This window comes from Diprion similis, chromosome 6 (assembly GCF_021155765.1).
Source record: "Diprion similis isolate iyDipSimi1 chromosome 6, iyDipSimi1.1, whole genome shotgun sequence".
NCBI classification, from domain to species: Eukaryota; Metazoa; Arthropoda; class Insecta; order Hymenoptera; family Diprionidae; genus Diprion; species Diprion similis.
Genome location: NC_060110.1, coordinates 20,645,195 through 20,671,457, shown reverse-complemented (window position 1 = coordinate 20,671,457; position 26,263 = coordinate 20,645,195). Strand labels below are relative to the sequence as shown.

General features: G+C 38.3%; 1 protein-coding gene and 1 long non-coding RNA gene across 51 annotated transcripts in view; both read right to left on the bottom strand.

Annotated features, from left to right (window-relative positions):
* LOC124407219 (microtubule-actin cross-linking factor 1) overlaps window positions 1-26,263 on the bottom strand; it is a 175,049-nt gene that overhangs the window by 19,937 nt on the left and 128,849 nt on the right. For 41 of the 50 annotated variants that reach the window (XR_006929299.1, XR_006929297.1, XR_006929298.1 and 38 more), the window contains 14 exons: window positions 25,014-26,255; window positions 24,762-24,845; window positions 23,079-23,297; window positions 17,513-17,628; window positions 7,644-17,277; window positions 5,863-6,009; window positions 5,526-5,749; window positions 4,649-5,443; window positions 3,626-4,494; window positions 3,040-3,329; window positions 1,912-2,955; window positions 1,285-1,762; window positions 1,009-1,178; window positions 32-853 (listed from right to left, as the gene is read on the bottom strand). Coding sequence is in view for 47 of the 50 variants with exons in the window: in XM_046883122.1 (XP_046739078.1) it covers window positions 32-853; window positions 1,009-1,178; window positions 1,285-1,762; window positions 1,912-2,955; window positions 3,040-3,329; window positions 3,626-4,494; window positions 4,649-5,443; window positions 5,526-5,749; window positions 5,863-6,009; window positions 7,644-17,277; window positions 17,513-17,628; window positions 23,079-23,297; window positions 24,762-24,845; window positions 25,014-26,255 (16,134 nt within the window). In the remaining 3 variants the exon portion in view is untranslated. Of the gene's footprint in view, window positions 1-31; window positions 854-1,008; window positions 1,179-1,284; window positions 1,763-1,911; window positions 2,956-3,039; window positions 3,330-3,625; window positions 4,495-4,648; window positions 5,444-5,525; window positions 5,750-5,862; window positions 6,010-7,643; window positions 17,278-17,512; window positions 17,629-19,875; window positions 20,321-23,078; window positions 23,298-24,761; window positions 24,846-25,013; window positions 26,256-26,263 lie in introns of those variants that run through there. The other 9 variants (XM_046883167.1, XM_046883165.1, XM_046883166.1 and 6 more) reach the window with 3 other exon arrangements.
* LOC124407231 lies at window positions 20,793-21,829 on the bottom strand. Its single transcript, XR_006929301.1, has 2 exons — window positions 21,096-21,829; window positions 20,793-21,001 (listed from the first exon to the last, which is right to left on the bottom strand). It is a non-coding gene; the product is annotated as an uncharacterized LOC124407231 (long non-coding RNA).

The following is a 26,263-nucleotide window of genomic DNA, read 5'->3' as shown; positions in this document are numbered from 1 at the left end:
ATATAATAATTAGATTACTCCTTCTACTCACCTTGCCTTTTAGATCGTTCCACTTATCATTCATTTTATCCAGATCTTTTTCAATACTGCCAGTGTTAACATCACGACCTGCGCTTTGGATAAGTGACTGTCCGAGTCGATTACAATTATCAACCGAATGACCGATTGGCTCAATTCGATTTGCCTTGAGATTCCTGAAATCTTCTTGTTGGGCTCGTATGGTCTCAACTTCTGATCCAACAGGTTTAAGCATGCGTACTTGTTCGTTCGCATCATTGATGTCATCCATGACATCCGCATGTGCATGATAAAATTCTTGGAGTTTACTTAGAGCAGTGTTCAGATCCTCTTCTCTGTTTCTTGCGCGTTCGTCAAGCTTGCCAAGTTGACGTTTCAAGGTTTCAACTTGATCTCTAGTGGCAACTGTATCAGGAGCAAAACCAGAGTCAACTAATCTTTCCCCAGAGCTTACAGCATCAGCAACATCATCAGTAGCTTTATTGATTTTATTGATGAGTTTGCCAACGTCCTCTATCTGCCCACGGACAACTTTGATGTCTCGTCCAGGTGCTTTCATCAATTCCAACTCCTTCTCAAGGTCCGATAAATCTTGAACAACACCCTTAACTTGGTCATTAAATTGTGCAACCGCTGTAGCCGCACTCTGGAGTTCGCTACATCGGTCATCTAGTTTAGCTTGTAGATCGTCGATACGGTCCGTGACATTGTCAACTTCATCTTGTAAGTGCATTGCATCAACTCCCTGATCACCGGCAGCATTCACCAAATCATTGGCTTGCTGTCTTACTGATTGCAACGGTTTTTTCAAACTTGCTGTTTCTTCTCGTAAATTCTACAAAAATTGAGGAAAAATGGTTTTTTAGCTAATTAAACTAGGCCAGAATAAATGATCCTATTTGAACAGTTGAGAGATGATTGTCTGATAAACAATGTGAGTGTTAAAGCTAACATAATTTTCTTTTAGAAAAATTCTAAAAGAATCGATACCTTAATCCTATCGAGAAGTTTAGGATCTTTAGATGCTCCGCCAAGAGCATCATGGGATGCAAGTTTATCCTCGCAACGTTGCAGTCCATGTTGAAGATCGCGTAAATTTTCGCTAAAATCGTTGAGATGGCGAGCAGTGTCTTCCAGGGATTGAGTTCTTTCAAGCAAATCTAAATGATAAATTATTAACTAATTTATAGTAGTTATTGACCAACGGAAATCAATAGTAATCAAATTATCATTGACAGTATTACCATTTATCCAAAAACTGCTTACCATTGTTCAATTTGTCCCATCTAGTTTTCATCGCACTCAGTTCGTTCTTCACAACGTCTTTGTCAATATCACAGGCACTAACAAATGTTTCTCCCAGAGTTTTGTTGTTCTCAAATTCACCTGAACGTTTCCACACCTCATTTCTGAAAGAGGACAGCTCCTTCAGCTGCTTTTCAATATCCTTACGCTTGAAGGATGCTGGCTTGAGACTATCAAGTTTATCTTCGGCTTGTCTTAGCCATGGCAAGAACGTATCCTGAGCTCGATAATACTTCTTGCAATGCTCAGCACATGTTTGCAATCGAGTTTGTCTATCGACGGTGTCTTTCTTCAACCTGTCCCATTGCGAGTGCATCTTCTCCAGATCTCTTTGAAGCGAGCGGTTTTCGCTTTTTTGTGATCGTGAAAGCATGTCACGACCTTTGTTCAGTAGCATTATTACCTCGTGTTCTTTACTCATCACATTACGGTAAACAGGCTGCAAAGAAAATTCAATGAACAATTATAGATGATGATATCGAATGTAACTTCGATGTCAATTGAACGAAAACTCGTGTTCCTGATATAAGTATCTAAATGGAAGTTGATTTAGTTTACTTAGTACGTTTTAAGAATAGAGGTACCAACCTCGTGATGATCAAGCTGTTGCTGCAGAATCTCTCGATCGGCAGATACCAACAGTTTCTCCGACATATTGCCGAGTTCATCAGCCAGCCATCCAAGAGTTTTACTGCAAGATGCCTCAAACTGTCTACCTCCGCGTAGGTTTCCTTCAACCTCCGCTTTTCTGTGATCTAGTTTCTTTTGTAGGTTGTTATACAATTTTCCAACAGCTGCCAGTTTACCTTGGATTTCAGATTTTGAAGCAGGATCACTCAGCACTTCACATAATTGAGCGCCTGATGCTTCTACATCTGCCAAGAGTGGTCTTTGACCTTCTAGTTGACGTTCCAGATTTTCAATCTTTCGCAATTGTTCTTCAGGATCTTTATCGAGCGGAAGATCGTCAAGATTATCAGAAATACCTTGCAGAGCATCACGAAGTCGATTAAGACTGGCGTCAAATTCGCGGCTTGTATCAACAGCATCACCCAAACTCTGGGCACGTTCATCCAATCGCCCAAGCTGATCTGCCCATCGCTGTAAGACGCTGTTCAGCTTTGTATTGATTTTCTGACCATCAGGGGAATCAGGGTTTACTCTAGCTAGTACATCGTCTCCTACTTGAGCCAAGTGATCAAGTTGAGGTTGTTGCGTTCTGAATTCTTCGCGAAGAACTTGAACTTGCTGTACTTGACTTGCAACCATTCTGGGATCGGATGAGATTGGCCCCAAGGCACCCAACATTCTTTCTTTGGTGCCCAGCCAGGAATTGAGACCTTCGTAGGTGTCATGGAATTCCTTGATATCCTCCAAAAATTTAATCCTATCCTTGCATCTGTCTGATATAGATTTCCAACGGCTGGCTACATCTTCTAGTTCATCATTAAGCTTGTCTGCGCCATCACTGTTGTGTTTACGCCTCACAAGATCGCGGACTTGAGTTCTTGTACTGTCTAACAAAGACTGTTTCTCATACATTTCTTCAATTACTAATTTGATCTGCTTAGCTGTTTTATCTGCTTCTTCTTTTGTCGCTGGGATAGTTTCCTTGGGCAGCTGGCGTTGTATCTAAAATACAAAAAAGTAATAAAATCTTAAACACATGAAAACATAATTTGATAGCGTTTAAGAAACAAGATCAAATCTACTAACCTTGTCCAAAAATTGGGACAACGTTTTCAGGTTATCAAGATGTTTCCTGAGCTCTTCCTTAAGATTATCCAGCTCAGTCTGTCTGTCTGTCAATCTAACGCCAAGCAGACTATAACGATTGTTAATTTCAGAAAGCTGTTGTTGAACTGGTGAAAGTTCCTCCAAATGGAAACCATCTTGACTAGATCGTCGACTGCTGAAGCCACTGCTACCACCTGGAGATACTGGACTTTGAGCCGCATAAGACTTAGTAGGGGATGGTGAACGACGGTCTTGTGATGTACGACGTACTACAAAAAAAATTTAAACAAAATCAAATACAATGTGCAAGGACATGAATGCAGTGCGGCAGTAATATGCAGATGATGTGAGCTGATGGTTACAAAATTGGCATGAGTCTGTAAATCTGATAATATATCGGCATCAAAATGTAATTTCAAGTAGAGCTACACCAATTTCAAACCCAGGAGTTCGTGTGTGAATAGCGAATTATTGCAAGAAATATGTTCTTGTAGATAATGGTACTAAATATATTTCAAACAAAATCTAAAATGTGTATCTGAATATCACTTGGTAAATCACTCACGTGGGCTCGTAATGCTAGGTCTTTTGGTCGGACTGGTGCTTCCGCGTCTTCTTGTTGGGCTCTCACCTCGTTCTTTCAACAGACTGTCATAGGATATTCCAAAGTCATTAACTTTGTCAATAGTAATGCCATAATCCCTGTATTCTTTTTGAATAGGCTTTAACTCGTCGGCTTGTTTTTTCAGCTTATCAACATCAACTGCAACTGGTTGTAATCTCTGAACTTTATTTTCCGTATTAGTTAGCCAGTCAATAACTTGATCTCGTAATTTTTCATAAGCATTAAGCTGCTCGGCGCGAGATTTGCTCAGGCGCTGCTTCTCGTCAAGGAGACCGTTTAACTCCTTCCATTGCGACTCCAGAGCTTTGATTTTGTCCCTGATTGGAGCTGCATCAGTAACATCCTTCTTACTGACCAAATTCTTCCCATTCTTAATAAGATCTTCGAAATTACCACGTTGATCTTCACGTTTATCAATTATCTGAGCCATTCTGCTTTCATGTTCTGACACACCTAATTTGCTTAGTTCTCTTGACTCCAGCATCTCGATGATATGAGCATACCATGCGTCAAACTTGGATGTCTGTGTGTTGAACTCACCCAGACCTTGAGCAATCTCATCAAGGAATTCACCACGACGGATGGATTTTTCCATGAGTTTTTCAAATCTATTTTGGACATCCTTTAGTTTACTTTCGATACGTTTGGCAACACGTGCATTACTTGAGTTTATCAGTAACTCCTGAGCACTTGCGGTTATAGCGTCAACACTGGGACGATGACTATCTAAATCAGATTGGAGTACACGCTGATCTTTTTGTTGTTCTTCGAGGCGTTCTTTCTGAAGGCTAGCTGGCCTCTGTAAGTTTCTGCAAAATTAAAGCATTACAAATATATTTCACAATAAATGTACTTTATTAAATTGTTGTGAAATTCATCTCCAAAATATATATGCAAGCAGTTTTACAGAATTTAGTTATATGAAATTAATGTAGTCAAAACAAAACAGTGAACATTACTTACTTGAATTGACTCTCAGCATTGTTGAGCCAAACAACTAAACCATCCAGGGCATCTTGTACTCCTTGGCTTTGCACCAAAGCGGTATCCAATTGCTGACATTTATCAGCCAGAGCACTACCAAGTTGTTTATACTTGTCTTCCAACTCGCGAACAGGTTCCTCAAGTTGGTTAGCTTCAGTAGGTGTGAGCTGACCATCGAGGGATCTTAACAGTGCATTTAAATTGCTCTCAGCACTGTCTACCAAGCGTTCGTTAGCAAGGAATTCGTTGTTCAATGACTTTGCTTTACTAAGTTGGTCTTCTACTAGTTTAGGTTCAGCAGCCACTTGTTCTGAAAGTACGTGATGTATTCTAGGCTCAACTTCTTTCAGCCATTGCCTTGCTTTGTCAAGCGCATCTCTATAATCACGTTGACGGCCTCCAACTCCCGAAAGCCTGTCAGAAAGAGCATTAGCTCGTGAAAGTAAGTCCTTGTACTGGGCTGTAACAATCGAGACTTCACTTCGCACAGGTGAACTCTGGCTGCTGACTGGTTCTTTGTGTGGCAATCGCTGAGGTAGACTGGTTCTAAAGTCATTCAATATTTGCAGATATTCTTTACTTTCGTCAACGAATTTCTGAGCAGCCATTGTGATGAATCTTAGATCAGCTTGGTGAGCGATAACATCGCTAACAAATTCTCGGGTCTGATCAGCACTACTGCTCAATTTGTTCAAGTTCGAAAGTGATCGTTCTTTATCTTCAAGTGTTCGGCGTGCCTTGTCCAACCATGTGGAGAAGATCGTTATCTCGTTCCTAAAAAAAGGATCAGTGTTAATAATAAGCAAGTAACTAAATGGTTGCATACATATTATATGTAGTTGGAATGGTAACGTACTTAAATTTGCTCAGTTCATCGCTGGCTCCCATGAGACGGCGTAACAGTCTGTCAGTTCTATCTACTCCTCTATCGAACCTGGTCTTCAAAGCCCGACCGCTCTTTTCTAGTGTGGCGACTTCGTCACTGGACAGCACATCGCTACCAGTGAGAACAACTTGTCTTACTTGATCCACGCATGATGACACTGGACGAACATGGGACTCCAAATCCTCTTTTACTTGCTGCAAAATAAATTTAATCATATACAAAAAGCAAAGGATACAAAATTTTACTTCTGTCAGTTCAAAATAAAAATTCAATGGGGTATGGAAATTTGTTTCTACTGAAAACTAACCTTCATAACATTTATTTGATTCCTCAAGTCTTCTATATCTTCCTTAACAACATCTTGATTGGCCAATTTATCTTCAACTTCGGATATCCATTGAAGAAGTTTCGTTAATGTCTCATCACAGAGTTTGTACTTTTCTTCAACCGCTTGCTACAATAATGTTCAAATTGATTTTCAAAAAACTGTAGTAAGTTTTGATTATAAAATTAGATTATTCAAATCTTGTATAAATAAATCACAGGGAGAATAAATAATAAAATTTTCGCCATCTTACCAATGACGTTATTACACAATTATAAATAATAGCTTATAAATTTAAGAAAATAAATAACAATTGTATTTACGAATAAGAGATAAGCTTATGGCAAACTCACACATGCAAGCACGAACACGCAAAAACAACACATACAGTAGACAATTGTGACATAAAAATAGTTACAATAGTGAAAAGTAGCTTTAATTTATCTGCGAGAACTGCATATCTGAACGTACTGTTTCTCATATGCAATGATAAGCAAAATAAATAGCCAAGGCTTACGTACTATTGGCAAAGTTTTCATCAAGCAAATAAATTAAAACGCACAATAATGAATGTGTGACAATGAAGGAATTGTATGTAATGTGTATTCTTTTTGTAAAGAAAAAAATCGTAAAGTGATATTAAAGTAGGGATCGAAAATGTAGCCTGAAAAAAGTAAAAAATGGTGTAATTTTCAAACAAAACATAATCATTTACGGAGTTCCAAAATTATGTTGAAGCACAATACAATGGATTAGGCTAAGATTTGGTGAACAATGTTGAGGATTTTGATTGACAAAAACAATTATGTGAATTAGGACAAATTAAACATTGAGCTTAGATGTTCGTCAGTTTCGATTAACATGCACTAGTACCATATAAACGTGGATTACCAGGATGTACGATAACATATGCCTGTGTAATAAAATTTTGTCAATTTTTCAAACTTGATTTAGTTGTTATTTTAATCCTGAACATTATTGATCAAATATTCTAAAACTTATGTTAACATCATCTGATTGACCAGTAACTGTGTTCCAAAGAGTCAGAACCGTTTGGATTGATACTGACTCTTACAGTTGTTACAAAACAACAAGATGACTAAAATAATGTAATTATAAAAACTAAACAAAGATCGAATTAGCTTTGCTGATGCGACAAAACGATGGTGGATTAATGACTTTTAATCAAAGCGATGCTGAAGGATTTGTTATGATGTGTGCCAACGCGTTGCATGGCTGTCGACGTGCCAGCAACACTACAGTCAGAGCACAACACAGTTGTTAGTGTCAGGTGGGAGTAGTTGGTCTTTTACTAGCCCCATGTTAAATGATAACAAGCACGGGGGTGTGGGTGGCGTGTAACATGGGCACACTGTAAAAATGAGACAAAACATGGTAAGCGGGCTTTTATAATCAATTCTGACAAGGGATGAAGATGTATTGAAAATAGGAACAACATTTTTAACTATTTTATTCTCTAGTAGTCACGAAATTGGTATGCAAGTGATCGTATAATGTATATAAAAAAAACATGTTTGTAATAATTGATGATCAGAAAAAATTTAATCATCCCCTGGCAGCTAACTTAAGGTCCATGCAGGACCATGCCACCAAGCTCCACTAATAATATTTGAAATAAATTCATAAACTCTATTGTTCATCTTTGTGGTACATTAAAACAAAAATTTCAGAGCCAAATGCGATATTCCGTAACCTTTTAGCAAGCTAATAAAAATATAATGCGTATTTAAAAATTGACTTACCCTTGCTTCAGCAGCGAGAATGTAACCCCGTTCCAATGCCTTGACCAAGTCTAGACTCTTGTTCTCAGGACCTTCGATAAACCTGCCTGATATTGGATCTACCCTGCCTAAGTTTATGGCTTCTAGCAGACTTGTTATGCTACCAGTTTCAGGGTCTTTAATTACCGTCGTTGATGGATCAACTAAGCCTGATTCTATAGCTTCTGATAGTGTCAACCGCTTACGATCTAGTACAGAGGTAATAACGAAGGGGTCGTGAAATCCACCGGTCGTGGGATTATAAAGACCGAATTGTAGCGCTTCTATGAATGATATTCCTTGCTTGGGCGTTGCCAAGAGACCACTCTCGACTGCTTTCGGTAATGTATACAGCTTAGATGTCGCGGTATCTAAGACATTGCTCTTCTCGCTATCCATAATTCCTTTACGGAAGGCTTCGGGTAATTTGACCAATTTCTTCTTCTGCAGATCTTTGATCAATGCTGAATCTGGATCTATGATTCCGAGGGTAACGGCTTCTTTCAATGTCAATGTTTCGTTGGACTTGGGATCTTTCATTCTTCCAGTTTCAAGAACCAAGTAGCCTTTTTCGACGGCTGTTTCAAACGTAAGAGGTTCACTGAAAAAGACAACTGTCTCCTCAAATTTAACACATTGGGAAGGTACTTTTCCAGCTTGAGGTTCGAATGTCACCTTTTTGGCGGGATCAACCACATTTTCGCTGATTGCCATGGTCACACTAATGAATCTTCCAGTCCTAGGATCTTTAACAACAGAAGCATCCGGATTGAGTAGTTCATATCTGATTGCTTCTTCCAAGGTACATTCTCTAACACCTTTGTCTTTCATTGATGCCTTCAGCAATTCTAATGATGTTCTGCGTTCTGGCTGGTGAATCAATGGTTTATCAAGGGTCACTAATAAGCCACGCTCCAGTGCAACATCAATGTTGTACGCGCGTTTTGTTTTAGGATCAAGTACTCTTCCTTTAGATATGTCTATCGTACCATCTTCGATTCCTGCTTGCAAGGACTTGATTTGACCAGTGGTGGCATCTTTGAGAGCAGTAGTCTCTGGATCAATTAGACCAATGGCAAGAGCCTGTGGTATTTCATGAAATTCATTAGCAAGGGGATCAACGAATTTACCGCTGTCACCACGATACAAACCACATTTAACAGCTTCTTCAACTGTGAGTGGTTTTTTATAAGGTACGACAAAACCCTTTTTACGTGCCTCTTGTAGATTTATAACTTTACCGATCTCAGGAACATTATAAGTACCACGAACTGCATCAATAAGGCCATCGGTAATAGCATCAGCCAAAGGTATATATTTATTGGTCTTTGTATTCTTCACAACGGAAATTAAAGGATTAATAAGTTCTTCCTGACAAGCTTCGGCTAAGGTAAGTTTTCTAGCACTGGATGGATGTACAAATCGACCAGTTGGAATGTCATACATTCCCATAAGAATGGCTTCGTAGAATCCAAATCCTGTACTTTCAATGTCAACAATTAAGCCAACCTGTAGAGCGTCAGATAACGAAATAGAACAATTTGCTCCGGGCTCCCGGAAGACTCCAGATCTTCTGTCGATAACACCAGCACGACACGTTTCTGCAAGTGATAATAGTCGCTCTGCTCGTTTATCCCAATAACATGCCAAGGTAGGGCTGATAACGCATTTTCGCATAGCTTCATGCAAAGTAATAGCCCTGCCAGTACTCGGATCGGTAATTTTGCTTGTCTTGTCATCGTACAATCCTTGATGTATCGCTCGCTGTATAGATACTGCTGCTTTATTATCGATAATTAGTCCAGCTTCATAAGCTTCTTTCAAAGATATTTCTAGATTGTCTCGCGTAAAGTCCTTAACTCGGCCAGTAATTCGGTCAATGCAGCCACGTTGGATTGCTTCATTCAAAGTTATTTTCTTCAAGAAACCAGTACGTGCATCCTTCACTGTCACAGACTCGGCATCTATTAAATCTTCTTGAATTGCTTGAATTAAAGTTAAGTGGGCACCAGTTTGAGGGTCTAAGAAAACATCTTTTTCCTCATCGAGGATGCCTTTAGATATTGCTTCACTAAGGCTCATAGGCCGTCGGGCCTCGACCAACAGTCCTCGTTCAAAAGCCTCATGGAAATCAATGCTTTGCCCCTGGTCGTTTGTTATTGTTCCAGTTCTGGGATCCACGATGAGCTGTTCAATGGCTTTGTTGAAAGTGATTACATACCCGCTTGGATCACGAGCAATAGCCGATGTAGGATCGATGACACCCTTCTTGATAGCTTGGTCAGTATAAAGTTTTTCATGAGATTCAAGACTACTGAATTTACCAGTTTTGGGATCATAGAATCCCTTGAAAACTGCTTCGGGAAGCGATATTTTCCGTTTTGCGGGTACTATCAGGCCTCTTTCTAGAGCATCAATAAGTGTCAGCGAAATGCCGGTAACAGGATCTAGTGCAGTCCCAGATTTCGGGTCAATAAGACCATGTTTGATAGCATCAGCAAGAGATATTATATTTCCGGTTCGTGGATCTTTAATAGACGAACTGTCACGGCTAATCACTCCTTTCACTATCATCTCTTCCAACGTGAATTTGCTACCGTCAATTGTGAAGATTCCTGTCTTTGGATCATAACATTGATGCGCCAGAGCCTCTTGCAAGGTCCACGGTTTGATTGTAGACAAAATATACCCCTTTTCGAAAGCTATGTCCAGAGTCATAGAATACGGGTATAGTAAGATACCCTTATCTAAATCTACAAGATTCTTCTTCTGTGCATCTTGTAAAGGAATAACGGTATCGTTTCTATCATCCCTAATTTTAATTGATCTTCCATCTATATATCCAATAACTAAAGCTTGTCGAATGGTCAATTCCTCGCCGGTCATCGGATTCAAAACAAGACTCGTTTTTGGAGAGTAATATTCTTGAACAATGACATCGATCAAAGTGGGCACAAACGGTGCGGTAATAATGAGACCTTTGTTGAGTGCTGTGTCAAGGGGTACAAGTTCTCCGGCTTTAGTATCACGTAGGCGACCTGTGTTTGGATTAATGAGCTTGATAGTGAGTGCATCGTCAAGGGACATGAATGAGCCTGCTGCTGTATCTTGACATTCGGTAATAAAAGCATCCACGATTCCTCTGCGAACTGCTTCTTCTATATCAATTTCTTGTTTGGTTAGAGGATCTTTAATAGTCCCAGATTGTGGGTTATACATGCCCTTGTGTACGATCGCCTCTAAAGATATTGGTTTTCGAGGCCCAGGAACAACAAAACCTTTCAAAAATGCGACTTTGATATCAATTTCTGTCCTTGTTTCAACGTTTACAATCACACCTCTGTTCAGATCCACGATACCACTTTCTACAGCCTCGCCAAAAGGCAATATTTCATCAGTCGTAGGGTTTCGTATGCTAATAGAATCTGCATCAATCAATCCAGTTTCAACTGCATCAACTAGTGTCAGGGGTTCACCAGATCTTGGATCTCGTAGTCCACCACTATGCGGATCACATACACCAGCTTCTATTGCCTCCAGTAGTGTCAAAGATAGGCGTTCTTCTTCTACGACGTGTTCTGTTTCTATAATCCAACCAAGTTTAATTGCTTCAAAGAATGGTACTTTCTTTCCCGATTTCGGATCAACCATATTTCCCAGATTTCTATCAACCAGTGGTCGTTCGATAGCTTCTTTAAGTGTGACATACTTCTCTGTTTTACTTGACAAATCTTTGACCCAGACATTATTAGGATCTAGCAACTCAAGATCGAGTACAAACTCATTGAAGGAAATTTTATCTCCAGTTTCAGGGTCCACAAACTTATCGGTATTGAGATCATACGCACCCTGCTCAGCAAGAAACTGTGGTGTCAAATCTTTAGATACAGTAACTTTGAACTTTGGTCGTACTTCTACTTGTCTGATTAATGTTTTGCTAATTATTACAATATTTTCGCTCAGTTCAATTCTGCGCTGTTCTAAAGCCTCTTGAAGAGTATATGGAACTTCTTGGTCGCCAATAATGATTCTAGTTATTCTTGGGTCGATCTGATTATTCTCTAGAGCTAATCCAAGCGATGTTTCAATGACTGGTAGCTCACGCTCTGGTGACTTTTTCTGTACTTCTATAACTGTCTGCGATAGCGACCTCTCAACTGAACCATCGACTGATTCATCGACCGGTCCAGTAGTCGCAATCTGAACGGTATCACGAGGATATGTTTCCCTGGGTGGACTAATGTCCTTTGCTGAGGTGACGGGCAGTTTCTTTTCAACAGTTTGATGACTCTTTACGGCATCTACAATAGCTTTTCCCGCAAGAACTGGTGCAGCAACAATCGCCAAGAGACCCAACTTAGCTGCTTCGGTTACAGAAATAGAACCTCGATCTTTGTCTATCACTTTTCCAGTTTTGGAGTCAAGAAGACCACGTTCAACAGCTTCCTTAGTTGTGACAGATTCTGCTGTTTTTACGTCGTAAACTACAGAATCTGGTTCAATAAGTCCGACCTCTATTGCTTCCGAGAAATTGTACGTTTTCTCTGTCTTTGGATCCTTGAATTTGCCTGTACCTTCATCATAGATTGTTTCAACTGCTTCTAACACAGTCAAACTGGAATTTGGTGATTTTTTTGGAGAATCTGAAGTATCACTTGTTGATGACGTGTCCAAGATCCCGACTTCGATGGCTTTTGCGATAGGCATGATGGTACCAGTTCCAGGATCTGTGTATGTTCCCGCATTCATATCAACCAAACCTCTAGCTACTGCATCACTGAACGTCATTTTTATATCCCTGGTTGTGAATTGTTCTTTAGTTTCAGATTCATCCCTTACGATACCTCTTTGCTTCGCTTGCTCCATTGGAATAATTTCTCCAGTATTTATATCCTGTATTTCTGTAGTACTTAAAAGTACATACCCAGGTAAGAGTTCTATAGTTTTAGTCGTAATCGTGTGATATGAAGTGATGGTTTCGGTTACAGCAGTGATAGTTTCACCTTCAACTTGTGGCTTGATCACAAGTAAACCAGATTCAACAGCTTCTGCAATTGGAATTGCAGTGCCTGTTGACGGGTGCATGAAAACACCTTTATCCTTGTCTATGAGACCAGATTCTAAGGCTTTTGCTAGGTCAGTACTATCAGGCGCTGCTGGATAGGGAAGAGCCATTATAAAGTTATCTTTAATTGCCTCCTCAACTGGTAAAACTTTTCCAGTGATAGGATGTTTTATTTGTTTTGTATTGGGATCAATAAGACCACGTTTAAGTGCAACAGGGAATGTCATACCGGCCGGAGGTATTTGTGTTGGACTAGTTGAGTGGCGAACTTCAAATACTTGACTCTCAACTGCTTTAACGAGATTTATGTTTCCGTCTTTCAATTTTACAAGGGATCTATCTCCATCGACAATGTCTTTTTCAATGGCTGTCTCTAACGTGATTTTTTCGCCACTTAGATGTGTAAGCTTGGAGAGGGGGTCAACTATTTCACATATGATTGCTTCATGGAGTGTTAAGTGTGCTCCGGTTTCGGGATGTATGACTTTACCTTCTGCAGGGTCGAGAAGACCCTGATCATACAAGCCAGGTAGAGATAGGCTTCTTGCTAATGGTACCAGCACATTTGCACTTTCAGGATCCAATATACCACGTTCCAAGGCTTCTTTTATGTTGAGAACATCTCCTCTTTGTGGATCGATGATTTTACCGCTATCAGGAATGACTTTATTTGATTCTATAGCTTCCGTTAGTGTGAGAGTTTCCCCATTTTGACCAACAGTCGTTACTGCTTTTTCCAAGATTTCTGCAGTCTTTGTATCGATAATGCCGCTTTCTGCAGCGTCCTTTGGTTTCACAATCTTTTTTCGCATTTTTTGCAGCAAAATAGGTCTTGCTTCGCGTTCTGGACTCTGAGACAAGGATCTTGCTTTACCAATAGTGACTTTGTATTTCGGTTCTGTAGTCACACGACCTCGTGTCTTCTCCGCAGGCGACGGTCTTGTGTCATCTGCATCATCTAATGAAATACTTGTAGTATCTAGGATTTTGACTTTTACCGTTGAATCAGGAACTGCTGATAACTTCTGCAACTCTTCCGGGCTTACAATTCCTTTCTCGATCGCTTCATTGGCAGTAATTTCTTTACCTGTTTTTGGATCAGTCACCACAACGGTAGTAGTCACAATTTCCGTCCTACTTACAACCTTGTCAGGAGACACCAGACCACGTTCAATAGCAACTTCACGTGGAATCTTTTCACCGGTTTTCGGATCTTCCACCATGGCTTTCTTGACAGCTTCTACAGCTGCTGCTGCAGCAACCAAGGGTGCGCCTAACACTGCTACCACACCAAATTTAGCAGCATCAGCGATTGATATACTTCTACCGGTTTCATCTTTATATACACCTGTAACCGGATTTACAATACCCTTTGCAATTGCTTCTTGAATCTGAATATCTTTTCCTGTCTGTGGGTGCTTAACTACTATGGCTTCCGGTTGTATTGCACCTTCTGTGATAGCTCCTAGGAGTGTAGTAGATTTACCTGTCTCTGTGAATATTACCAAAGCAGTAGCTGGATCGTAAATAATACCCTGGGCTACTTGTAAGGGTTCTAGTGTTGATAATTCTTCAGTACTTTTGATTTCTGTGATTTGAGATGGGTCATCAAGCTGTGATACAGCAACTTTATCTGGTCCACCAGACACTTTAGTTATTTGAAATAGTCTGTGAGTGGTTGTATCGGCGTCCATGGATCTCTGTTCCAAAATAACTAATCTTTTAGAGATAGCTGTTTTCATTGGAATTTTCAATGGTTGAGTATAATGGCCTGTTGAGTCTAGAATATTCTTCTCCAGACTTCTTAACAAAGATATCTTCCTACCATTATTTGGGTCTACCACAACACCGGAACTGGGGTTGATAATTTGAAGCTTCACACACTCTTCAAACGAAACTAATCTATCCGTACCTGGAATTATAAAGAGACCTGTAACTGGATCAAACAGCTTTTGCTCAATAGCTTCAGACAACATCCATCCGTCAGTTGGCAATTCGAATACTCTTCTTTCTGTTGATGCTCGTTCATTTTCAATGAACTCTGTAGAATGTGTTTTCACTGACGTACTGATTACTGTTGATGAAAACTTTTCCACTTCCATAGGTTCCGGGTAAGTGGATTTGGAATGGGGTGTCGCAGAAATAACCTTTTCTTCCTTGCTGGGCTTCCTTTCTACCTTTGCGGGGGATGGGGATCTACGTTTTGTGGTAGTAGTGGTATTGGCAGAAGACATGTGAGTTTTCATCTTTGTCGGTGATGGTGATCTACTTTTAGCTGGAGATGGAGACCAGTCTTTTACAGGCGAAGGGGACTTTTCTCTAGGAGAAGACCACTCTGTGGACATTGTAGAAGTAGATGTAGCGCTAGAAGTAATTGTTACACTGCTCGTACTAGCAGAGACTGGTTGAGGAGTTATTGATTTTGTTACTACTGAAATTTTAGTCGGAGATGGTGATCTCTCTTTCAGTGGCGGATGAATTTCTCTCGTGATAATTGTTGTCGTAGTACCAATAGCTTTAGTAGGTGATAAACCCCGTGGAGGTCGCACCGGAGTATTTACGTTGGCAGTAACAGTACTTTCAAACGTCATTTGTTTAGCTGGAAAATCTTTCGTTCTTTTTGGGGAATGTCTTGGTGTCTGATCCAACTTTGGATCACTAAGTAGTCCTTCTTTAATGGCTTCTTGGATAGTCACTACTTTACCATTGTCAGGATCTGTGAACTCTCCCGTTTGTTCATTGAGTAAACCTTTGCTCAGCGCTTCTCCATAAGTTATTTTATAATCTCTTGTTATTGTCTCGCCAGTTTCTGTTACGGTCACGTAACGTTTGACAGTCTTCGTTACAGTCTGGGTTGTTACAGTAATATTTAGCAAACTGGCTAGTAGCGCTGCACCATCAGGAGTGATAAGGCCACGTTTAATTGCTTCTTCTAAAGGCACTGGTTTCTTGCTTCTAGGATCTAATAATTGACCCGATTTTGGATCCAACAGTCCAAGTAATACTGCTTCTAACACGCTAATTTCTCTACCTTTATCCGTAACGCCTATTCCACGGTTCAACATTTCTAGTACTTCCGGTCGCACGTGACCTTGACCCATAGCTTCATCCATTGAAACTGTCTTTCCACTCTTCAAGTCAATAACAAAGGAACCACCAAACTTTGGGCTGATTAAACCTTTCAGCAGAGCCGTGTTTAAGCTGATAAATTCTTCTGATATGGGATCCTTGAAACCATCAATGTCGAATATAGATTTTTGTGCCACAGATGTTATTAAACCTCGATCAACTGCTTCTGGAATGGTCGATTCTTCGCCCGTTGAGCTATCTTTGAATTTGCCCTCTGGCAAAACAATACCCTTGGCCAAAGCATCTGCTAACGTGAGCAAATCATTTTCTTTGGTGTCTGATATAGATTTAATGTGATCAGCATCTAAAACACCCTTTGATAAAGCTTCGAGTATTCCCAACTTACTCTGATGTGCTGGACTCGCGATTTTACCTTTGTCATCAATGATTTCCAAATCGCAACAGTCTTTCAAAGTCATTGGTTTAATAATTAATTGTCTTCGCCTGGCTTCGTTCAGCGAAAGTTTTTCCAGTGATACACCATGCATGTATTTTCCCAATTTAGGATTCAATATACCCTGCGCAATAGCTTCAGATACTGTGAGCTTTGTATCATTCTTCGTATCGACGATTTCTTTGATGTCTGGGTCAATTAAACCTCTTTCAATTGCCTCATCCAAGAAATAGACCTTCCCTGTGTTTCTGTCAATGATGTGACTAGTTCTGTCATCCACCAAGCCTTGGGAGATTGCATCGGATAGTGCAAGCGCACCTCGTTTTATTTTAACCGTCGTATCAATTCTGATCAAATAACCTCGTGAGTATGCTTCTTCAATGGAAATGTGTTCACCGTTTAAAGTTATAAATTGGCCAGTCTCTGGATCTAACAAACCCTGTTTCATCGCATCAGCAACGCTAACTCCTGAAGTAGCAACATATGTTACCTTTACTCTGTCATCCCCTCTTTCTGCGTCAAAGAGCTCCCGTTGAATAACCTCAAGGAGTGAAACTTTACGTCCGTCTTCGGTGACGCCACAAGGACCTAACAATCTGTTTGCAAGGTTGGCATCAATGATATTAACGCGAGCAGCCTCGTCGATAGGCACACTAGTCTTACCATCTGGAGATGTAGCTATCCTACCGGTCCTAACATCAAGTATTCTAAGACTTATCGCATCTCCTACTGTGAGAACTTCACCAGTAGCTGGATGAACGATCCCCCTAGCTTCGATTATGTTATCAGTACCAATTCCCTCCTCCGCCCTGTGTATTCTTTTGAGACTCCTAATTTCGCTAAATTGCATACTACTTCCAGACCACTGAGACTTTGATGTCTCAGTATCTGGTATTTTCGTCGCATCTCCATTGGTCGTGAAGCTATGATTGCCATGTGGCCGTTTAAGCGACGGTGCTTCCCTAGATTTAAGTTGAATTTCGTTTGACGAGGTAACCGCAGTTGATTCATGATGTTCTGTCGTGTACCTGCGATTATAACAAAATATCAATCATCTTGAAAATATAATGCAAAACTGACTTACGTATGGATTAAGCCATACCACATTTTGTCAAGAGCTTTAAAAAAATTCAAGATCACCACACTATTTAGTCATTTTGAATTGTTACTTAATCATTACGTTAATGCTTTTGTTAATTTTGACTCTTTTGAACTAAGTTTTGAGCATTCTCCAAAGCTGTATTCACTAAATTAAATGCTCACTGTGATTGCGTGTAGTGTGTTGTCGTGGAGGTATAACGTTCTTCACTGGACGTGCTTTCGTAAATGTTGAATTCAGTCCTGAATGTCCTCAATGGTCTTTGCTCTTGAAGAACACGCTGAAACAGTAACGATAATAGATATGTTACCGTTAGCATTTTTCAACGGAATTGTTTTCATTAAATTCTTAATATTATTATATGGTATTAATGTTTGTGTATTCTATTTTAAACACGTCGAAAAATGAAAACTGCACTTCTCTCCCACTATCACTTATAGGTCGCTGTACTTTGCTCTTGTAAGCAGGTGCAACGTGTCATCATTATCAATTCTATGCTGACATGAAAAAAGCTGAATTTGCATTCTGTCTATACACTTTTTAATTAAATTTACTGTGAAGTAAGAATCAATAATTCAATTAATTATTTATAACGATAGAGTTCACTTGTATTTGTATCATTTGTTTCACTGAATTATGATAACTCAACAACATTTACGTTTCTTTAGCCAGAGATCATAATATTTTATTATCTTAAGTCTAGTGTGTGTAATAACTTCAATACTAATCACTTTTACCTCAACACATAACACATAAACAGTGATTTTAGTTGTTTAATTAATAATATGATGACAAATGAAACACGACTGAATTAATTTTGCGAGATGGACATCTCTACCACAATGAAAACCAGATTTCTATTTTACAAAGCATAACTAGTGTTTACGAAACTGAATGGGTACAGATTTTGATATCACGTTTATTAAGAAATCATCTGCAATGGTCATATACGAACTCATTACACAACTCTATTATTTCTTTTTCATAACACAATTCTAATGATATAATTGCTGCCCTATCATTTCTTCACATTTCAAAACAAAAATGAAAAAAAAAGTAATGTGAAATATACGTGGTATATTAATAATATCCTTATCAGACAATTTTTAACTCAGCATGATAAAGTATGCCTAATTTTTACGAATAATGTGCACAAAATGACCATATTGTTGCCGTTTGTTGTTATAAAATATTTAATCTCCCAATTAATATAATTGATACACTCAACTATATCGCCAGTTTTATTCTTGTCACAATTTATAACTTGTACACCGATAGTAACTAATAAACTCCATCAAACTTGACTATCCACCTTCACAAACGTTTACCACTTTATTAGCATTAAATACAAAGTGCACGGTGTACAATTCCCTGTAAAAATACAGTGAAAGATGTCTGTCATATCTTTTTGTTAATCGAACTAAAGAATATACGTCTGTCCTGCTGACAATGCTATGGAAAACTGAGACGCCCGAAGCCATTCACGAAACAAAATATCTATTTATAATATAGCTTTCATGACAGCCAACTCACGTGGAGGTAGACTTCGGCTGACTTTGTCAGTTTATATTTAGATCAAGCAAGCACCGACAACTTGTTAAAGAAGTAGCCTTCAAATTTTTGTGTGCATCGCTTTCTTACATCCAGAATTATGATTAAAGTGAAATATTTTGCTAAGATTAATAGCAAGAATACTATTCAGATAGTTACACATTATCTAATTTCATGAAAATCAAATCGAGTTCTTTACAGGGAATGATGAATTAGATTTTTTCATTCATCATTGCTAAATGATTATCTGAGCATCAGAGTAGCCGGCATTGAAGTTAGAGTAAACGTGACTGTGACAAGTATTTAGTGAAATCAGTCAGGTACTTGGAATAGCGGGTGACATCATAGGTAGCAAGTAGCCTGCTCCACTGCCATGAACTTGGTCCTAACTATTACGTCATAATTGGAATGTCGACAACAATTGCAACATTTGAGAAAACTATTTCTAGTAAACTAAAGGCCATATACTAATGTTAATTTTCTCAGACTCGTGGAACCTTGTAGAGTGAAATCGTTACATTATTTATAACCAGTTACGAATCTAGTTTAGGTTATTGCAATAGAAATTACGCTCTCTAATGAACATAATAATTATTCGCGTTATTTCGAACATTATTACAGAAATTGAAATTTTAATCAACACTTTAGCGATCTTATCCTAGCTACTTTACGCAAGTCCTCCGCCACAATGGTTTGTATGATTAGCAAACCACAATAGCGTTGCATTATCTTTATCAATGATCAGACAAGCATCATTATAATAAAGAATTGTATTTGTCCTTGCGTTCGAATCTTTGGAGTTAAAATTCACCTACCATTATTCAACCTTACACCTATTTGTAGAATTTAATTTTTTGCATTAAGGTGAAGTTGATTTCTTTTAATCCCTTTTAACCTGAACTTTAAAAAATCTATTTTCCTATTCTGTATGATAGTTCAACTAGCATTATAACCGATTCAGGTTATTTAATATTACCTGTTTGACGATACGTTTCTTGGACTGTTTCATGTTTATTTCATTTCAAGTCCGGAGTGTCAGACTCAATTATTCAGTATCAAGCTTAATTACAATAAATTTACTCTCAATAGATAAAATCTTCACATTATGACAGTCACACCATGATTAAAGACACTTTTATTTTAACATCCAGGTTTCGTATTTATCGAAATCACATTTTCTATAAGTTAAGTGTTGTCTATTTATTCACCTATTTGAGGCACTTTTATAACATATGAAAAAGAAGAATGCATTCAGATACTGTAACACAACACTAAATTATAAGAATCTCCTCTGGAAGTCGACATATTTCAGTTTTCTTTAGAAATTCATTCAATAATATTACTTGAATCAAGAAACTCAGTATTCATTTGACCAGTAACTAGTAGCGATGTGAACGGCACAAGGTTGGCTGTGACACTGACTTGGAGAGTGGCAGTTGTGGAGTTAAGCAAGATCAAACTGAGTGTAGGCTTAACTTCATTTTATGACTCCCTCTCTGTTTCTGAATGAACACATGACCTCTTCTTTGCAACACCCAGATGCCAGCGGTCATATCCTTACAACTAATATCAAGCTTTACCGGATATAGTGATAAACATGTTCATTCAATCAACTCTTAAGTAAGATAGGCCATGAATTATCATAATTTATCTTTGAAAAAAAATTTGTAGAATATATCTGTGCTATCTCATCTCATAAAATTAACACTCTTCTATTTTCTAGTTGTTATTCTTTTATATACAAGCTATTACTGCCAGAGATAATTAGTTGAATAATTTGGCCGTATGTTAAAATTTTAGACTGGTAGATATCCGGTAACAAGAATTGATATAAAAGCAACCTTATCAAATGGTGTAATACAGCATTCCAAGATAGGTACGCAATCTACACAATTTTGATATCACACTTTTATTTCTATCGTTCACAAATTATTAAATACCACATTGAAAAATATATACTACACATGACACAATAAAATTTAAGAATGTAGAAGAATAAAGTAGATTACTTGATCTATTCGAACGTTAACTGTACGATCTGATCAAGCTTATCGTTTATCTGATTTCAGTGCCCTCTCTCTACTTTGTCACAATAGCAAAAACTGCTTGAAAAATATTTTTATTTCATTATAATACTTTAATTTTTGGTACAAATACAACACACTCACAAAAAATATTTCGAAATTATTTGCATACAGAGTTACTTAATGCAAATTTTTTGCCTAAACCTGTTTGTATAATTCGTTTTCTGCCAAGTAACATCCGACATCTGAATAATTCAGGCTCATTATAGTTCCACCAGATTTTTCTTTATTTTCATCACGATTTTCATGGAAGCAGCTTGTTTGCACTTAGATTATTGGAAACCATACAGAAACACGTTATGCAGCAGACAGGCACAATGTGTATATACCTTTCGATAAATTGCAAGCTGTGACATCAGAAAGCAGTATTTTGCAAAACCCACGTATCTGTGCTCATTTATGGTAACCCGATGTGATTAAGTGGTTCTGAGCAAGGCCAACTTTGACTGCCCACTCAGACACCTACACTGTCTCGTGGCTGAACAGCCACCCCACCCACCTACCTACACACCTCCAGCATTTATTGATCTTCTTCCTCATTGCTTACCCGCAACGCAAAAGCTCACTTACCGTGTGATAAAGGCTAAAGTCCGGAAAAAATTCCAATTTTGTCAATTGTTATGTTATTATTAAGATAGGGAAAGAATCGTTCTGGAGTGAAAAAATATGCTACTCACATTATTAGCAGAGATAAAATTTCTAACGAAATACATAAGCACCGAGATGAAATTATCTGGTGCCTTGACTATGAAAAGTAGCCTCCATGAAAAAATGTAGAAAAAATCTACTCTCAACGAATTTGAGTGATGTCATACAATCAGGGTCACATGTGACCTTTGAGACCAGCATAACCACTGTTGGAATGGGATCTTTAACTATGAAGTATTCAAATGCTATGCCAATTAATTTATAAATATTGCGTAATCTAAGTTACAAAAACAAAATTAGATTCTGGATTTTTAATATTAGAATCTCTTATTTACATTTTTGAAGCTATTTGTAACCATTAAATTTCAATTCCGATGGAATCATTCTACCTAATCGAAAAATTGTTGTAAATCAAAGATAAGAGGAGAAATAAAGATAAGACTGGAATAGATAGAAGATTAATACACAGGTGAAAAGGAAAATGATATGCATGAAGTTACAGACAGCCAGAATTTCGCGACAACCACAATATCCTTTTCGAATTACGTGATCGAATTTAGAATCTTATTGGAGCAGCACGTCTGAGGTCTTTGTTACGAAATAATGCAAATTGGCTTTTTACGCAGTTCAAAGGAGAAAAAAATTTGCCATTCAATACACATACATCATCACAACAAAAAATACATATGATGTCATCAGGCAATAATGTATGTTACAACGTCACTAATTTTTCAGGGAATAGTAGCTATACTTTCGCTATAGTGAATACACGTGTTTGTGTTATGCATCACTCGTGAATACTTAAGTGTATTAATTCGTTTACCAAGTGATATGAAAGTGAATAAAATTAAGCATCAAAGAAACTGTTAAAGATGCCGCACTAACCGGAGTTGCATTTCCACCAGTTATGTAAAAAAAAATACCAACGGCAGCAAAATTTTTTGCCTCATTATATCGTCAAATTTAGAATATTTATCGCAAATGACACAGTAGCTTACGTCACTTCAAATTAAGCTTGTTGAAAATCGCCTCACTGATTTATTCTATTAATGTCTCTTGTTCTATGTCAGTATAGGTTAAATTATACCTAAAATAGTTCAGCCCAGGTCTACCGGTGATAAAATCTAACTTGCCTACTGAATTCATCACATTTTTAATGGACAATGTGGGACTGAGCTTCTTTGTGATTTTCTGCAGTTGGAAAAAAATATCACAGTTTTTATTTAACAAAGGGTGGAGTATACTTTCCAATTCTAATGTTCGAATCGACCTTTTGTTCAGTTGGCACATTTGTCACACAGACCGGCTGTCAAGATATAAAATATTTCATAGGAGATCCCTAACATATGAAATCCTGAAAATGTGCTAATTGGTCGCAATGTAACACCTCAGTCATCGACAAATAAAAACCATGTATCGAAAGTGTAATAGAAAACGCAAGACTCACCTGCAGCGCCAAATCATCAGGGAAGAGTAGAACCAGCTTCCGAGCACGTTCCTGAAGAAGGCTGAGAAGAGTGGTGTATCTTCTGTTGAGAGTGTCTAGTTCACGGGCAATGTTGTCTACTGTGGCCGAATCTCGTCGTGGTCGTTTCACCGAAGCATCCAACGATGGGCAAATCTCTTCCAACTGCTCCCTGAATGCTCTTAGCCTCTGGGCGTATATCTAAAGGGTTAGGTTAGTCAGTTAGGGTTAGTGAATTAGATCAGGTGGGCCATTACCGTTAGCCTCCATCAAGCAATGATAAAGAATAAGAATACTGAAGAACGTGTATATATTCAAAATTATACTGTGTGCGTAAAGAACGGATTATAGAAATTATATGGATCTTATTCTTAGAAGTTGAATATGTTGGTGTTAATATATCACCTACAGATTGAAGCTTTTAGACTTAAATACATGGAACAGAAGGAATATACTAATTTTAATATATTTAAGAAATAAAAAGTTAACATGATATAATCTGACAATTAGTATGAATGAAACGCGTACGAGAAAAAGGATTGTAGTTGAAAACAAATTTATCACTGAAAAATTGATTTACCAGTTTGATTTGCTGCAGGAAATAGAATAAAACTTAAGACTATGCAAAAAGACCAATCAATGCTAGCATATACTTTTGCGTATAAAACGAGAAATATTTATTTGGCATCTTTAATTGAAAATCAAACAATTTAGCAAGCAGTTGCCAAGAATAGACTGTATCGATGCCAAATGAAATCCTCGAAAGCAGTCTGGCGAAATTACATATCAGGCGATTGTAGTTTGCACATCGAACTGGTATGAAGATGAGCTAAGAGATCTCAACTATTATTGACAATAACAGATACGCGTAAAAAAAACAATTACAGTGAAAATACACAATAAACGGCGATAATGGTTAAAATCAAAAAATCGTGTAGGAATGCAGAAAAATACAAAAGACGTTTGATTGAATTGATGATTCTATCTGGTGAGCTTCAATCATTATTGTGCTACATGACTGAGATAGAAGTTTGGCAACAAAAAATAGAAAAAAGGCTTCCGCAAGCAATATTAAATATGTGTCACCTTATAAAGCATGCCAAATTCTAACTCCATTCAACCATGCTACTCATTAATGTTTGCTCTTCGAATGATTAGATCTCATGTCTGCCTCAGTGATAAAGAACTTTTTTTTTCCATGGAGAACATACTAGATCGAAATTTAGTAAAATTTTAGTTCAACGAGTTAAAAATGTCTATTAAAACTTAAACAACAATTATAGTTAAAGTAGCCGTTAATTGCAACAAAAGAAATGTCATTTGGAGTATTGGATTTGGAAGAAAGGTCCAAAAATTGATTTCACTTATAAATGACGAGAAATACTCCTCACCATGAATAACAATAACAATAATACACAGTAATTGTACATGTGTATAGTACAAATACGATGATTTGTTGTAGCCTTCTGAAAATTTGCCTTGAGTAGAGCTTTAAAACAAAATACGAAAGAACATAGAAAAGTTTGTGTACGTGAATAAATGAAATGATGATAGTGATTATGTACAATGTAAATAAATAACTTGGGGTTCCATTCATACAACAGTCATTCAACTAGCTTAAGCTATCTGTTCCAGGCACTTTTATATGCCAAAATTTCGTCTTACCTTGCCTTCGCGAATCAAGCGACCACCAGTTACATTAACTGCCTCAATTACCGGAGCTCTGTCCACAATCTTGTTCAGCAAATTCTGAAAAACGACAATTTATTGATCAATATCATAAGTTCTGCGATAAATTATTCTCACTTTAGACAACTGAGACCAAAATCTAATGAATTGATTTAATACACATTGCAAGGTGTTATTCTTCATTTTTTATCTTCAAGCAACAGTCTGACTTTGTTTCTGATAAATTACCTTAGTAGTTTCAAGCTGCTCGTGAGCTTTATTGTGGATCGGAGCAAGATTTTCCAATTTTTGATACCCCTCATCGACAAAGTCGACTTCATTCTGATATGAGTTATTGTACTGCTGAGCAAGACCATACGCTGTTTCCGCGCTTCGTAGTCTGTCAACGAGTTGACCGCAGATGTTTGTCCATCTTGCGTTTAGCCTGTTCACTTCGGCATCGAGCCTATCCATATCACTGTGTGGGCCACGATGATTAGGCCGTGATTTTTCGACCAATCTTCGGGCATTATGAGCGTCGTCGTTCAGCTGGTCGATGAGTATTTGTTGCTGAGATATAGCACTCTGAAGGATCATTAAATTCTCAAGTACATGTTGCAGACCTTTAACGTCAGATGGTAATTCACTGCAAGATGCCAGTTTGATTTCAAACTCTGAAATAGCCGCTGTGTTTTCTTCGAGACCGGATAAAACTATTTCAACACATTTAAGTCGCTCTATGTAAAGATTACTCAGGTTCCATAGGTGATTCCATTTTGTCATCACATTGTCGAGTTTGTTCCTCATTGCAGCTGTCTTTAGTGTTATTCCACGGAATGTTTGTTGCACTTGTTCAACCTCTGGTGCATGGCGTTGCAAATTTTGTTCAAAATCTTTGTGTTCTAAAACAAGATGTTCGAGACTATCGAGATCTCGCGGCAAGAGAGCTGCGATGCGCAAGTTAAGGATTCTTTCTGCCTCATCCAGAGCCTGCTGTAGAGCAGAAACTTGATCGTTAAATATACGTCCCGCATTCTTTGATTCCTCCTCTGCCCTAGCTCGTTTTTCAAAATCGTCAAACAGCCTATTGACATCGGCCATCTCGCGTCTCAATCTCCTCAATTGCGGATCAGCCGGATCGCCTTCTGAAAGCAATTTGTCCGCGTCCTCATTCAGAGCTTTTCTGATAGCTGTGCGCTGGTCTTGACCCATGGCTAGGAACTGAGGCAAGTCCCAACCCTTGACAACCTTTATTGTGGCAAAGATCATGTTTTGCCGTAATCTCAATTGTTTTCGTTGCCACAAAGCCACGCTTCTGTCGTACTGACGACGCAGTCTTTCGGCTGCATCCAGAGCTTCTTTGTCAGGTGGTGGTAACGTGAAACAAACTCCGGGTACGGGTGACTCAACACCTTGAGAATTTTTGACGCGCCATTTAACTCGGCCTGAATTATCATACAACGTGCATTGTTCGCCCTTTTCAAACGAGATCTGTGAAA